The sequence below is a fragment of the Polyodon spathula genome, chromosome 24 (assembly GCF_017654505.1).
Source record: "Polyodon spathula isolate WHYD16114869_AA chromosome 24, ASM1765450v1, whole genome shotgun sequence".
Taxonomy (NCBI): Eukaryota; Metazoa; Chordata; class Actinopteri; order Acipenseriformes; family Polyodontidae; genus Polyodon; species Polyodon spathula.
The window spans coordinates 11623898-11641205 of NC_054557.1; the positions used below are offsets into that span (position 1 = coordinate 11623898).

General features: G+C 37.2%; 1 protein-coding gene across 1 annotated transcript; it reads left to right on the forward strand.

Annotated features, from left to right (window-relative positions):
* The first annotated feature begins 366 nt into the window (after positions 1-366).
* Positions 367-15305, forward strand: LOC121299157 (zinc finger protein 592-like). Its single transcript, XM_041226744.1, has 9 exons — positions 367-1155; positions 5771-8115; positions 8561-8739; positions 9324-9500; positions 10119-10278; positions 10688-10972; positions 11729-11841; positions 12032-12179; positions 12623-15305. Exons 2-9 carry the CDS (start codon positions 5791-5793, stop codon positions 13139-13141), a joined length of 3906 nt encoding a protein of 1301 aa, XP_041082678.1. The 5' UTR covers positions 367-1155; positions 5771-5790; the 3' UTR covers positions 13142-15305.
* Positions 15306-17308: the final 2003 nt, after the last annotated feature.

Consider the following 17308-nt stretch of genomic DNA (forward strand, 5'->3'; position numbering starts at 1 on the left):
CGAGAGTTACCGGAGAGAAGAAACAAACCGCATACAGATTTAAAAAAGGTTTATTTACAGTTTCTTAATGCCACCTATTTTGTTAAAGCAATTTAAATGGCACGGGAGCTTTTAAGACATTGTGTAACGTTACAGGACGGACATTTCTAATCAGGCGCCACAGAGAGAAATCACCGTTTTACAGCCATTACTGCACTCTCACGAATTTGTCCAGTGAAATAAGCTGAACAAGTCGTGAGATTCAATGTCACATAAGACTGTGTAGTCATTATTATTATTATAAATGTATGCAATGTATGTCTTTTGCACTGAACTGTGAGTTTGTTTGGGTTTGGCAGTTGGCTGTGATCTGGGTTGAGGGGGTCCTGAACAAAACAGCAGCACTGAGCCGAATCTGACAGACAAACACAGGAAGGACTGAAAGAAGAGAAACTTGGAGCAAAATACCTTAAAATAAATAAATAAATAAATAAATACAATGTAAATAAGAATAGTCATGCTTCTTACAGTACCAAGATAGACAGCGTTACGCTTTTATTGTTAATCTTAGACAGTAGAAAAAAACGAGAATAGGTAAAGCCTTGAAAGCAACAGCGGTAGGAAAGGCCGAGATTCGAGAAGGGGTAAAAATAGGAGAATTAGTTGAAAGCCTTAACTTTTTTTTATGCTATATTAACAATTGTTTCTGCTTTCAATCATTGTTTATATTATTGTTCATAATAATAAGTATTATTTTCGACAAAAGATTTGTATAAGGTGTTCTGCAAGTTGGTATGGTAAAGAGGGTTTGTAAGACAGGAGTCGTGGTGTGGGGCGTGTTGACAGATTCAGCGTTTAATAAACACTGTTTACATTTGAAACGACTAAAACTTACTTAGTTTCTGTTTGTGTTGCTTGGGCCCCCTTACACACAGGACGAGATAGAGAGGCGGGGAAATGTGTACAGCTGCTGCAATGGTATCGTTATATATCCTAGGCCTATTTATTATGCTGTAGAATAAGTCAATTATGAAAGTAAATAAACTAAACCCTAAAATGATAAAGCCATAGAGTTGTATGGAAAATGTTGTTCATACTTTCGTCCGAATCTGAGGCGCAGCCATGAGATCACGTGACCCAGCAGAACTCCCACGCTGAATGCTTCGGAGACAAATGGTTCGTACTTTTATGATTTTTTTTTCTTCTTCCTGTAATTTACGCTTTCGCGTCCGATTTTCCTATTATAAATCATATTGGGCACTTGTTAATTTCAATACACTACCAGGAAATATTTCTGTTTCTTGCACTGTGTTATTGAGCTGTCACTAATTAATTCCGTGTGTTGTATTTACAAATACATTGGAGAGGTGTGTGTGTGTGTGTGTGTGTGTGTGTGTGTGTATATATATATATATATATATATATATATATATATATATATATATATATATATATATATATTTGTGCTAAAACTCATTTAATAAATAAAACACGCATATAAAACTATTTTCAAACATTTAGACAATGGACATTGTACCGTTGTGACGGTTTGGGATTATTTTATACTGTATATCGGTTGGTTATTTTTGTTTGTATTACAGGCTACTCAGTTGTCTGCTTTGACACAGCACAAACAGTGATTATTATAAGTGGTCAACTAAGAAATGAATGCATACACAATAATGAGAAGTGCAACTTGCGGTTTTTATTACAGTTGTTGAGGCATCCGAAGTTTAACTAGTCGGTAAATTTTCATGACAGTGATGGTAATATGACTCCTATTGCATAGCAATTTGACCCATTCTTGGTTTTACTACGAGTTTAATAAGACGCACCTGCTTGTTACCTATACACTAGGGCTAGTCAAACACATATTAAAACCTGGAACGGACCATCCCTACGTGATACTGTACAAAATTGTAACAAACGAAACACTGTTAATACAAAAACGATCAGGGTGATATAATCGATACGGTATAATATATATATATATATATATATCTATATATATATATATATATATATATATATATATGCTAATTTTATTAAAAAACTTTATAGATATACTTTTTGTAGGTCATAAACCGTGTGCACACATCCGTTTTTTTTTTTTTTTTTGTCAAAAGAAAATTGTCCGCAAAAAAAAAAAAAAAACAGCAATTTTCTTTTAACATTTTAACATTTTAATTTGCCTAGGAAGGGGAGGCCTGGTCAAGGACCTATAACACAGTTAATATTATACATTTGTATGAGCACAGTGCATTGTGTATTCTTCAGAAGAAAATTATTTTGATTGGACAACGTTAATTAGTGAAAAAGAAAACTAACAAAACAGACTACTTTATATATATATCTTTCAATTGTTTATATATTTCTATAGAACTAAATGTCTAAAACAGTCCTGTTGAGATAGATCCTGACAGATATCTGAATTGGCAACCAACATTTTCAGTTTGGCCCATGGGGGATTCTGCCAAGCTAGTATTAATTTCGCAAAACTGTCTGTTCATGTTTGGACAGCAGTGCAGGGGAAGTTTATTTGCGATATATGTAGTTTCTACAGAAAATGTCTGAAGGACAAAAGCAAAGCCTTTATCAATGTTCACAGTACTGTACAAAGTACGATTGCCATGTAGTTTTCATGGTCTGTGCTTTTAAAAACTTGTGGAGACCTTTAGAGTTTTTACACTTTTTACTAATTATTATATTAAGATGAAGGTGTGTCTACAATATTAGATCAAGAATAAAGTAATTTTAAACACTGTCAACACAAACTATTAAATTGCTTAGGCTACCGCTTATCATTTTAATTCAAATTGCAATTCACTGTAGAGGTTTTGTATAATTGCTCTCTTATAGTTCTGTTTACATTCGTACATTAACCTGGCCCCATAGAAGACGAATCCCGCTGACAGGATATAATATGGAATTACTAGGTTCCCCCCTGGTAAGCATGAGAAACTTACTTCTGACACAAGGCCAGTTTGCACTTAGCGCTGCTTCTTTTGTAGTGCAGCTCACAAGTGAGAAGATGTTGGAATACAAAGTAACTCCGAATGCTGAAGGAAAGAGGAAGTCCTGTATTGTTGCTGACCTTGACCTCTACTGGCTTCATTGTGCACTATCAAGCCCTGTCAACTGGCACATCTTAGGCATCATGTTGAAGCAATACAGAATACTTACTGACATATCCCTGTGATATCTTTGGTAGTGATGCTACTATAACATGTATAGCTGGAACACAAACTGATTTTTGCTAATCATTTCTTGTGGCTGCTTTAGAACTGCCCAGTGCAAGTTCTCTAGGTGATGACATGTTTAACTTTCTTTTCCATAGCTTAGTAGATTTAGCTTGAAAACCCAAGCATGTAGGTGAACCCCATACTTTTTGAAGTGTTTTGAATATGTCAGGGCCAGGAGAGTGTACAGTAATTAGGTTTATCTGTTTACATGAAATACATTTTTTCTTACTGTATACTAACAGAATGATGTGTTCCTTTCCTCAGTTATAATTTTAGTTGGGTAACTAAGATGCTGTATATCATGTGGCTTCTTCTCCATTGTCTGTTCACGTTGTGTTTTCTGTGACTGCCTGACTGGAATGTGCAGTTCACTCATTAATTTGCATATCAGTTGGTAGTAAGATTTACATCTGTGTTTTTTATATGTGCTGTTGCCCAAGGGATTTTCTGTTAGTACATTGAAGCCACAGTTGAGTTGAAAATCTGACACTGCTTTCTGGGATTTGGAATATGTTTCACCATTCTTTATTCCTTTTATAATATTATTCTTTATATTTTCCAATTATGTAAATCATTTATATTAGTTAAAAAAACAAACAAAAAAAAGAACTGGAAGCCTTTTAACAATGCATTTTAAGTTTGTAAACTTTAAAGTGGGTCTCTGTTTCATGGAAGTGCATCTAATTGTCATTATGAATTACCTGTTTATTGCACGGGAAACTTCATAAAAAGCTGTGTGAGGGCCCGCAGAAGAAATCTGGTTTGTTTAAGCAGCATTAGCTTAATTATTTTTGTCGGAATGCTGTGTTTCCCAAGCAATACACATGTTGTATATATTTTATGTTTTATTGAGAGGAAAGGTAGTTCCTATCAGCGAAGTGTGAGAACAGCCAGATTCTCTATACAGCAAGGATAGTTTACGTGCTTTCAGGGTATTGGCACAACAAAAGTAAATCAGCCAAAATCACCATTTCATTTTTAATTTGTAGTGCCCAAAATAGTAAATACCTGTCTACAGTAAGATGAATTAGATGCCAAAGTAAGGTAAAAATGTCCTTGTCCGTCTTCTTTTTCTCTCAACATATCTTTTTGCAAACCCCAGGCACTTTTATCCACGCATATGTATATTACAGGACATCTGAGTTTAATTACAATTAACTTGTTTTGTCAACATGGAAATATGTAAGGAACACATTTATTTTAAGGTTTGTGTCATTTACAGTATATTAAATGATTTATTGATACAGTCAGCATTCGCATGTTCGACACTCTACAGTTCTGATTTCAGTGATGGTTAAACAAGTGTGATGCATATCTGATTATTTCATCTGATTTGATGTGTATGTAGGTGTAGGTGCCCCCCCCCCCCCCCCCCACACACACACACACACACACACACACACACACACACACACACCAGAGTTGGGGTCAATTCCATTTTTTTCAATTCCATTTCTAAACCGAATTCCCTTTTAATCAATTCAGATTCCTCTTCCAGTCATTTTACAACAAAGACTTTATTGAGCAAACAAATACTTAGTGAACTTGTCAGGTAAACTGATAAAGCCTATGGCATAAACCTCAGTAAAGACTATTCCGTAAAACAGAATAGGAATTGTATAAAAGTGAACTGGGATTGGAAATGGAGCTGAATTGAAAAAATTGAATTGACTCTGACACACACACACATTTTTCGAGTTGTCGTCATCATCATCATCACTGGGGGATTCTGCGCCCTGAAAAATCAGATAACTTGATGTTTTTTCACTTTTTGTTGGATGCGTAAATAAATCGACAACATAAATCAGGTTTTTGGCTAAATTAAGGTAATAAATAGTACCCAAAAGGCAATGCAAATTCCTCATAATTGCATCTACTACCAACAAGTATGTTAATAGAATTTATTACACATTTTTATCAAAATGTATAGCAATCATACGAAGTGAAGATTATACACTGGCCATTTGTAAAAAAGATAATGCTACAAAACTAAGGAGAAACCAAGGTATGCTGATTTAAGGATGTTGAAGTACATCTACCTACAGGGTTATTTTTTTCTAAGTAGTTTTCTCACTGAGGTAAAAAGCTTTGAATTCATACAGATGGTGCCATGGATGCTCTTCATAAGCTTAAAACATGCAAAAACATGCAAGCACCTTATATCTTAGCAACTATTCACCTTGCTTTTCATACAAACTTTGCAGTATTTGTGCTATTACATGTTGTGTCATGAAGCCAAGAGTTATTATCTCCCCCTTACTGTAATGCTGTGCTTTGTTTGAATTGGGTTGGTGTCAGATTGGTATTTTTGATCACTTATTTGGCAAAGAGAAACGCACAGAAAACATTTAACAAAAATTACATCAAATATCAACACGTATTAAAAGAAGACCATCGTCACTTCATAAAATTAAGTATATTTTCATTTTATTCACTGACCAACTAACCAAAAGACTATTTGGTTAGTAAAGTTATTTATCAGGGTTTTTTTTTTTGTTGACCTACAAAAGACGTGAATATTTTAATGATTTGTTCTTTTTTTAATGCAGGTTTTTCTAGGTTTGCAAACATGGGTGACATGAAGACCCCAGATTTCGATGACCTGTTGGCTGCTTTTGACATCCCTGATGCCACTAGCTTGGATGCCAAGGAGGCTATCCATACGAGCAACGATGAAGCTGATAGTCATCTAAAGCCACCAGGGATGTGCATGGAGGAGAATATATCCATGCACCATGCAGTGCCTGTTTCTGACATCCCGGCTGTGAGCGTGATTGTGAAGAACACAAGCCGCCAGGAGTCCTCTGAGTCCAACTCTGAGAAAGAGGGCAACCTCCTTGGGCACAGCTTTTTGCAGAATGGATTTCGGAGCTCTGAAGTGGCCCCTGATCCTCATAACATGGGTCAGGGCAGCTATGGGAAATTTGAATCTTCATTCATGAATGGGGGTAACTCGGGGGGTTTCTCTAACAGAACTGAAGACCAGAAGACTGAAATTATGCCACCCTTCTCTCAGTTCAGTCCTATCTCCAGCCCGGAACCAGAGGATTCTGAAAAAGAGGAACGACCAAAACAAGAAGAGAGACCATACTTCCCTGCTGCTTCGGTGTTCGTATCTGCAGAACACTCTGTGTTGGACAATCAGAGAAAGTTACCAGAGTTCAGTATGTTTGATCAGTGCTCCAAAAAAGAACCCAAGACTGAGACTGGAAGCAGCAAGGAAAAGGAGGTAGAAATTAGCAGGTCGGAACAGTTCAGAGCAGAGATAAAGCCAAAAGACACTACCAATGACCATGCCAAAAACAACAGCTTTCTTGGCACAGCCATGCTTCCTTTGGGTGACCTGGAGTGTAATAATCTGGGTGAGCCAAAGAATACTCTTGTCTCTGAGGCTAGCTTTTGCTCTTCTGTTCCTCCTCGCCAGCGCATCAAATCTGCAAATTCAAAACTGTCCTCTTGTCTAGCAGCTTTAGCAGCGCTTAATGCCAAAAAGGTAGCTGAGGTTACAAAAGAGGAGCAGCTGCCTGTCTCCAGAGAGCCTTCAGTGGCTATCAAGGAAGTTGTGAAGGTTAGTCCCAAAATACCCAAATCACCTAAGAGTCCCAGAAGTCCTTTGGAAGTTGTGAAGAGATCTTATAAGCAATTAGATAGTCCGATGAGTGTTTGTAGTGACAGCAGTGGCAAAGCATCTCCTTCCCTGGCCGCAGGTTCACCTCTAGCCATCCCGAGAGTCAGAATCAAAACAATCAAGACGTCCTCGGGTCAAATCAAGCGAACTGTCACTAGTGTGCTACCAGATTCCGAACTAGAGGAGCTGCAGTCCCCTGAATCGTCACCCTCCCAATCTCAGTCTTCTGAAGACTTGACATTTAAATCGACACCTCCCTCTTGCATTAGTACTGGAGTGGCTGTTGTTGAGAATGGAAAGAACAAAACTAATAACAAAAACACATCTTTGGTTTCTTCACCCAGCATAAGCCAGCAGGTAACTAATGTCAGGCCAGAAGGGGGTGTTAAGAAGAAGGCTGCAGTTCTGCCTTCATCATCGTTTCAGAATGCAAGCAGTGCCATCATGAGGGTTGTAAATGTGGTCGAGCAGCAGCAGCAAAGAAAACAGAAGGCTGCAGTTGCTCAGGTGGGGAATTCCTCAAATACTAACCTCCTTCCAAAGGCAGTCCACCTTGCTAACTTAAACCTGGTTCCCCACAGTGTTGCTGCATCAGTGACTGCAAGGTCTACTACAGAGCGACAGAGGCAACCACAGTTAACCACACAGGTGGTGTGCAGCACAGTCCCACTGGTGCATCAGGTGAAGAAAGCTACCCCAGTGGTGTCCCCTGTAATCCCAAATGCAGCAGTAGGGGCTCTAAACAGGCTTTTGAATGGTGCCAATCCAGTGCCAGTTTATGTGCCGAACTTAAACCCCCCAACGGAAAGCAACATCTGCTTGCCTGCCCGTGGCTATCGCTGCTTGGAATGTGGGGACTCCTTTGGACTGGAGAAGAGTCTGGCACAGCACTATGGCAGGAGAAGTGTGCACATTAAAGTGGCATGCACTCACTGCGCAAAGGCGCTGCTTTTCTTCAACAGGTGTAGCTTGCTGGCTCATGCCAGGGAGCACAAAAGCAAAGGTATTGTCATGCAGTGTTCCCAGGTGTTTATGAAACCCATCTCTCCTGACCAGATGTTTGTATCCACTCCTGCAAACTCTTCTGTGACCTCTGCCCCCACATCTGTTCCTGGGATGGCCCCAAACAACCAGCCAGTCATGCCTTTATACTCTGAGAAAATTGTTCGGCATGGACTCAAATGCCTCGATTGTAACAAGCAGGTCTCGGATTACCCGTCACTTGCAGGTCATTATCAGAGGTTTTCTGATGAAACTGAAGGATTGGTAGGTGTAAACTTTGTACAGTCTTCCTAAGAGTTATTTAATTCTCAGACTTACTCAGTTGTTTTAGAGAATTCAAAGGCTATATATAGCTTGACACATGTATATATCTCTGCTCTACAAATTGATGCAATTCAGTTTGCGTCTCTTTTATAGTACGGTGATGAACAGATGAGCTTACAAATTAAGAAAGAAAATTCATGTTTATATTTTCAACATGGGATGTTTCACAATACTCTAGGGGGAAAAAAGACTAGCTGGCAGCTTTGATATATGGATTCCTCAGTAACAAGCAGTTAAGCTGATGAAGGTTTATTTAGCATGTCTCAAGCCATTACTTTGTAATTGCATTGTTTTACAGTTGTCAAAACAGGCAGTTTTGTGTAATTCAGCAGTGTAAGTACAAATATTTACTTCTCAGAACTATGTCTGTTTTTTACTTGCATAGACATGCCAAGTGTGTATGATGATGCTGCCTAATAAGTGCAGCTATGCAGCTCATCAGCGAACCCATGCACATAAGTCTCCATATTGCTGTCCTGAGTGTGGTGCTGTGAGCCGATCAGCAGATTTCCAGACACATGTCAAAGAGAATTGCCTTCACTATGCACGCAAGGTTGGCTATAAGTAAGTATCAAGTGGGAATGGATGGTGTGTTAGAGGGAACACCAGGAGAATGGGATACTGCATGTTAATGTGGTCTTTCAGATTTTTAACCTGGTATGTCCCTCTTCTGTTCATTAACCTTGCTGCACATTAAAAAGGTTTAGAGATGTACACCAGGGACTTGAATCCACAGATTCTATATATAGCATTCTCAATTTTTAGCTAATGTTTTTATGAAAGAAAATGACGGACACAGAACTTGTGAATGAGATTCACAGCTTGATTGAGGAATAGTCTCCTTTTAACGTTTTTAGTTTTTATACCTTTTAGAGGACATGGGAATTTGATTTGAATCACTCAAGCCCTATTAGAACGGGGATGCAGTTTGCATTATATTAAAGGGTTTGCATTTTAATGGAACAGGATGAAATCGTAGTTAAGCAAGACTAACAGTGATGCATTGTTGCATTGATAACAATCATTTTCAAGTAGGTAAAGCGTTCTATGAAATTGTATGTAAAATATACTAAATTGGATTTGCATATGATAAATGTACTGTTTGCGCCACGTTCCCTTTTTAAATTGTTTTGCTTTATCGTCGACAGGTGTATTCATTGTGATGTGGTGTTCATGTCGTTTTATGTACTAAAGAGTCATATTGAGGAAAAACATTGTGAGGAGTTCTATAAGTGTTCAGTCTGTCCGGTGGCCTTTAAATCTCCGGACAGCACTATCTCACACATAAAAGCAAGCAAACATCCGCCACCTGAAGCATCTCCCCAGTAAGTTAAACACGTGGAAATAATTGCTTCTAGCTTTGCTAACCATTCTAGTACCTGCTATACTGCCTGTTTTACTTCTCTTATTTGTCATTAGCACAGTTCTTTCAGAAAGGAAAACGCATCCAATTAATTTAGCAAACGAAAAAAAACAACTTGGGTGGTTAATGGGGTAGCTTGTAATTGGTCTTAAGTTTCTAATTATTTTAGATTGATGTTTTTGCCTTTCAGACCAAAATCGTGCTACCAGCAAATTTGGAGTAAAAAGCCTTGAGAATTTGACCCATAGTGTTTTATTAACAATTTTAAAAGATGCAATCCATTTATCAGTACAGAATGCACTGTATATATCAAGAAAACCTGTAAAATCTAGTCTGTTGAATTATAAAAAGCACACACTAAAAATAATTATTTACTTTTGAGGGGTAATTATTTACTTTTGGGGGGTAATATCTTCCAAAAACAAATGAAAGCAATTAGATCCAGGATAAATTAATTCTAAAAAATATTTTAACTGATTTTGTTTTGGTAATCAACCATTTTTAACATTTTAATAGTAAAGTAGAATGTATCGTTTAGAGCTTAAAATTAGCTTGAACAGAACTATATTTCACATTCCAGGCTGATCTATAAATGTTCCTGTGAAACAGTATTTAACAAGAAGCAGCTGCTGTTCCAGCACTTCTGTCAGGACACCAATAAGCTGCTTGTCTGTGTGTTCAAGTGCCCTGAATGCCAGCTTGTCTTCATGCACAAACAGTTGTTGATGCAGCACTTCAAGGTTTGTAACAGACTACAACTACACTAGAGTCAGTACACACCATTAGTGGCTATATTTAGTCTAGTTTTTTTTTTTTTTTAGTTAAGCAATGCTGATTGAGTGTAAAATAGTTATGCTGAATTTTGATTTTTTATAATGTTAGTGTTTTATAAATTATATTGTTAATGGTACTATGTGTAATGCATGTGTTTTACCACAAAATGTTTAGCAACTTATTTTTTCTAGACTTTAGTACATAAAACTAATGGGGATGTTTAAAAAAAAATGTTTCAGGAACTTTCTGTATTTTAAGTTGCTTGCATACTCTTAAAAAAAATGTGCTATTTGCTCATACAGATTATCTAAATGTAATTGAGAACTTGAACCCATATTTCTTTCCTACAGTATTTACATTTAAGCCCTTTTTCAGGGTGCCCATGGCGTTGCAAAGCAAACAGAGGTACCTGAAACTTTGAGACAAAAGTCTGAGACTGTTTCGCAGAGCCAGGAAGCAAGACCATCAACTGGACAGCCCAGGTCTATCAGTACTACAAAGCACCTTGTTTCTACAGCTAACAAAAAGGACACCCCTTCTGTGCATAAGTCAGAGAGCAAGATCAAATTAAAGAATGCCGGCTGGACCTGTGGGGAGTGTCTACACTGGCTTCCGGACCGGGAAACTTTTGTGACTCATATGAAGAAGAGTCATGGAAGGGTAAGGAGCTTTACTAAGATGCAGTGTCCCTTGCAGTTTCTATCTGTCTGTCTGTATGTAGTATTATAATATTAATGTAGAATATTTTGCCTCAGCATTTTATATTACACTTATAAACGTCAATGGGTTTTGAATTGCATTTTTGTACCTCATGAAACAATAAAACGGTCCTTGTCTTGAGCATTTTAGACCCAGACGCCTTTAATGAAAGGGCCTGAAACTCAGGCAGGTCTAAATTAAGGAACAGATGGTACTTTGTCGTTAATATTGCGCTGCTTTGATTTTGTAACTGTTTGACTAAAATAGGTTTGACACGCATGTTGGTATAGTTAATTAAACATCCCATGTTGGTGGATCAAAATAAGGTGTTTGCTGCTTTCAACACGATATGTAATGCTTATTATTATATGCGTCTAGAGAACAGCTTATTCAATTATGATGAAACATGGTAAGGACAGATGGTAATGTGGATGTAGGCCACGGTTATGTACTTTTCATATTGACTTGTGCATCTCTTCCCACATGCATTTTGAACATGTAGTGTGTGTTTGTTTGAATAAAGAATTGTCATGAATAAAGAAATACATAATATACTTTATATATTGCTAATATCTGTCAAAGAAATGTCCTAATATTTTATACTTTTTCCCTTAAAGGTATAGCTCCAACTCTGTATGTGTTTAACATCTATATGTATAACATTTCTATACTTTACTACTAAAAAGTGTGTTTATTTATTTTATGTTATTTGTACAGTCAATGAAGAGGTACCCGTGCCGTCAGTGTGACCGGTCGTTTAATTCTTCTACCAGTTTGCGACGTCATATGCGCAATGACCACAATGGCAAGAAAAAAAACTACACCTGCTGGTGAGTTCAGAAGGCTGTCATAAAGCACATCTACAAGATGGAAATTATTGAGCATCATTTTTTTTTTATTTACACTTTTCATGAAAATGTAACCTGATTGTATTTTAATATCACACATGCCAAAGAATTTGCTTTAGTTTAAAAAAAAAAAAAAAAAAAAAAAGTTTCCCTCTGTTCTTTTTGTTAAAAGGTATTGCACCGATGAAAAGGTTTCTTTTACTAAACACTTCATGCTGAAGAACCATATTAGTCTGATGCATGGGATTAAAAACCCAGACTTCAGCCAGATGCCAAGGCTAGCCCCTCCAGAGAAAAGCAGCAAAACAAGTTCAGCAGAGGTAACTTTATTTTTGTTTGTATTGTTTTTAATTTTTTTTAAGATGTAATAGTCAGTATTGTAATACATCAGTTCTACAAACCATAGTAGTAGTAACCCTGGACCAAATCCATCATACTTTTTTTTTTTTTTTTTTTTTTTGTCAGTGGTCTTTGCTAAAAGTGGGAGTGAACTTGTAGTACTGTATAGTTTTGTTGTACACCTAGGAGGAGCATCTTAACACCATGCAGCTTAATTTACAGCAGGCATCTTTAAGTTAAAAAGGTATAATCATATCACATGGTGCTCCGTACACGGTTGTCTGATGTTCAAAATGCAAAATAGCATGAGTTTCTGTAATTATTGCACTTTACTTTAAACTGTAGTGCTGCGTTTAAAAAGTTTAACATGCCACTTTTTTTTTTTTTTTTAATCGTTCGATATCAACCTCTTGCTCTTTTGTAGCCATCAGCGGCAAAAAGAACCGCAGAAGATGTTGGTGTGGAAGGGGCTGAGAATGCTGTGTCTGACGTCTCTCCTGCAAAAAAACTGAAACCACAGTACAGGTGTGCAAAATGTGGCTACTCGACAGAGAATGCTGCAGAGTTCCAGGAACACATACCTCAGCATAAGACAGACAACTCCACCTTCCAGTGCCTGCACTGTTGCCTGTGTTACACATCTCAGATGTCTCTCAGTAGGCATCTCTTCATAGTCCATAAGGTTAAAGAGGCAGCAGCGGGAGAGGACGAGGAGGAGGAGGAGGATGATGATGAAAACGTTCAGACCATAAAGGACAATGAAAAAGGGGGAGTGACGGTTGCAATTGGGGAGACCAACACTAGCTTAGAGGAAGGAATAATGGAGCATCAGTGTAATATTTGTAACAAGTCTTTTGATGATGAATCTGCATACATGGCTCACGTGAGGATGCATGGAATGTCGTTTCTAAAGACAGTGCAAAGCGGAGGTCCTGAACAATAAGCGCGAAAACAGACAAGCTGCTACCCTTTTTAGAGAGGAAACAAATTAAGCAGCTTTAAAGTATGGTACAAGTAAACCCCATATGTTTTGTTTTCTTATAATGCTGATCTATGAGATATATTTTAAAAGTAGACATGGTGTAATTTTGTAGCATGTATCGCATTCTTTCAGCTCCCTCCCCTCTCCAAAGAAATTTCAGGTTTTAAGATTTTATAACTAAAATGAGTTGTTTGGTTGAAAGGTGTGGTTGAAGAAAATGAAGGCATTTGCTTTTGAAAGTATTCCCTAGTGTACTTGCAAGGATTTTTTTTCCTTTTGAGAATCATTTCATTTAAAATTCAGCACTGCAAAGCAGACGGATCAGTTTGCTTAGAAGAAAGGCAAGATGGAAAAATAAATGTTCTTTACAAATTATGTAAAGTATGTATTCATAAAGCAGTAATGTCAGTTGATATAATTCACAGTATTCCCAAGCCTCTATTATTTGTACCAGTAATTTAAGTATATATAGGTATTCTTAGTGTATAGTTGCACAAACTTTTTTTCCTAATTCTAGCCTTAAACCAGCTTGAAATGTAATAAAGGAGAGGTTGAATGGCCATTCTATATAAAAAAGAAATAAAATCAAAAACCTTTTTAAAATACTGCCACGATACACCCTTTTATTTATATTATCTGCCATTCTCAACACACAAGCAGTACAGTCCATGCATCTTAATAATATTTTGATTCCTGAAGAGATTGTACATCTGCATGTCAGCATACGTGTGTTACTTTTACCTTAGGATGCAGTGTAATGGCAGCTGCTGCTCAAAATGTGTGGCATGCTCTTAAATCAAATAATGACAGTAACTTTGTAAGAATTAACTGCATATTTATAACAGTATTTAAAATATATGTAAAGACAACTAAAATAATCAGAGAAGAATTGGGAATCTATTTGGTTGGCTCTAAATTCTAAAAGGTTATTTTGTGTTTTGTTTTTTTTTGTTTTTTTTTTTAAACATTTATAATAAAAATAATAATAATAGAATATACTCCTTGATCAGAAAGTTTAGTATTGCAGAAAGGTAGAAATTCTAATCAGGTACATTTACTGCAGAAGTGATGGACTTGTAAAATTGATAGGTTTTTAAAGAGCAGATGTGTAAATTAATGAGGGGTTATTTTTGAATGGGAGTGTTTTGTTCCTGGTAATAAATCCAATGTAGCGTGCATTGAGTGATTTTTAAAGTACGCTGAAGTGGTTGCTGAAACAAAACTTCAAGGTGGATGATGACTGTGCTGTGTTCATGCATTCTATATATATATATATATATATATATATATATATATATATATATACACACACACACACACACACAAATATTGTAATATCTTATCTCCCATATTACTCAATTTTATAAATTACTTTGGAGATTTATATTTAATTGTAGTCATATTGACTTTTTTCATGTGAACTTTCTATTTGTGCTGTACTTCCTTGTGCATCTCTTCCCACATGCATTTTGAACATGTAGTGTGTGTTTGTTTTTCTTTTGAACCAGAATCCAGCCCTTATTGTTTACTGAAGAATGGCTAATTTAAAATATTTATCTTATTTTATTCAAATTATCCACTTTTAAATTTCAGTGTTTTTGATACAACCTATACAGAACATTTGTACTTTTTTGATAATGTGTACAGTGCTAGCCAGTGTATATAGCTAGTAGATTCACATGTTTATCAGGGCTAATTCCCAGGCCATCGCATCTATTTAATCTGCACTGGCCTTTGTGCCTTGCTGTTATGTTTACTTAAAATTATTGCAAATAAAACATGTATGTCAAAAAATGTGTGGTTTAAAAAAAAGTATTTTGGTAAAACTGATCTTTTGCATACATGTCACAAGAAAAAAAAACTTGAAAAAAAATTCAAATATGGTCCAGTTTTTTCCTTTACAATTCAAAAATTGAAATTTTGGTGAAAATCACTATAGCTTTGTTTTGTGTTTTCTCAGAAAAAAACCCCAAAAAACCCATTGAATCGGTGGTTCCAAATACAGTAATCTGTCATATATCCGCCCGTCCCATAACTGCCCTAACTGTTTATATGTAAATGCGTTGTAGTGCGTTGATATGTAAATAAATCATGTTCGCCTGCAGGGCCTATCGACTTCAACCTCGTCTCGCTCTCCTGCCTGTCACTCAGCAGTGAACACATGCCCCACACAGCAGATGGTGTCACAAGCATTAATACCATGTATCTTTCTAAACAAGGGATTTAGGGGAGCTCCTGAATAAAATCTGAATCGCAGAACAATTGTGTGAATATAGTAATTGTTACAGCTCTGTATAATAGTATTTAAAACAGGATTTATTCATCCGACTTTTTACATATCTGCCCTTACTCTGGTCCCACCGCAGTTGGATAGGCGAAGGATTACTGTACACTGCTTTAATTTTTTGTTACTCCTACTAAAATAATGGAAAATTAAACAATGGTATAACTTTAAAATAGTTGCCATTTATGTAATGAAAGGGTATCAGTCTGGATATACGGTACCATATGTGGCATGTAATTGATAAGCGTTACAGACCCTTGTACTTACAAACAGTGCACTTATCACACTAAGTGGCTGATGTAAGGATATGTGCAAAGTGATTTGCAGCTGCAAAACACCCATATTGCGGACAAAATTGGCATTTTGCAGGCGCAAACCATGTTTAGCAGTCACTAAAAATGCGGTGTATGTATAAAATGGTTTACATTTGCCTTGCACTTGGGCAATTGCTGACCCTCTAAATACTTTGCACCTGCTCTTACAAGGTGCAAACCATTGTAGAAGTGAGTAAGAGCTGTATAGCGGTGCACTTGGCTCTTGTTGAGGACAGGCAGGAAAACCTTTGGAGAAGGGCAAGACAGAGAAGACCCCGCATATTGAAACCCAGGGTCACTTTGTTTGGGATGCCTGAGCATGCGGTGGAAAGGTGTTATCGTCTCACTCCGCAGGTCATCCTAGACCTAATAGCTGAATTTCACCTTTTCATCACCTGGTTGACTGTCCTCCTAGTAACACTGACAGCATTGACTTTATCTACTATAGAGGACCATCTAGCCTCTGGTAGCGTAACATGTTGACTGAGGCTTTTCCAAATAATTCAATTTAATTTCGAGTCGTCTCAGCCGTAAGGACTCTCAGCTCCTCAGAAAACCTTTCTTTTCCTGTGCGGCAGGATTTGGTTTGATTTTTGTACTCCACAAATCTCATACAGTGCCTACTGCTCTCTGTACTCCTCACCTCACCTCTGGGCTGTTGTAAGTGCGGCTGCTGGGTAGCCCGCCTCACAGGCGGTGCTCATTGTGACCCTCATTATCATAATTGCAGTTCAGTATTTGTGTGTGTTGACTAATTTGCATTGCTCTTAAGCTTACATAGGCCACAGTGAAAAATAATTACCTGGCCGCCAGGCAATTTGGATTTTGCACTACGCCTATCCTTACATCAGCTCCTAAGGTCACATGAAGACCACACAATACAACAACATGATATTGTTTCACCCTAAACAACGACCATATGATATATTTGCAGAAATAAACTGTCGTATTTCAACATTATTTATATCGAGTCCCACTTGTGCAACTTTGCTTAGTAAAACTTTGTGTGTGTGCCATCTTCTAGACTCGGACCAGCTAAAGACAGTGGCACTGAAACAATTTTTAAAGTGGGGGTGATGAAAGCTATACAAAACTGTAACCCCTGTATATGATGGAAGGGTTGCTACTACGCCCCTAGTTCCAGCAACCCTGGCTAAAGAAGCTTAAGAAAATGTCTACATACTCGATCACTGATTTGATGTAATGCACAAGGCCTAGCTGAGTTAGTGCACCATGCAGTGTTGATACTTGACAGTTGATGAGTCTGGGAAACTTTATTACAGTTGATTCATTTGAGAAACACTGGCTACTCAAGGCGCAACCCGCCGACTAAAATCAAACAAATGCATATCATACCTCGTCGTGTGCATGCATTAATACCCAAGCGTTTGTGTTCTGCAAAATATTTTACTGTCATTGCAGATTACAGCGAAACCGCTCAGTTCACTCACCATAGCAGTTAACACGTGTTCAAAAAGGGTTCCAAAAGACCAAGTCTTATTAGTGACTTACAAGGTGAGGCAAATTTAT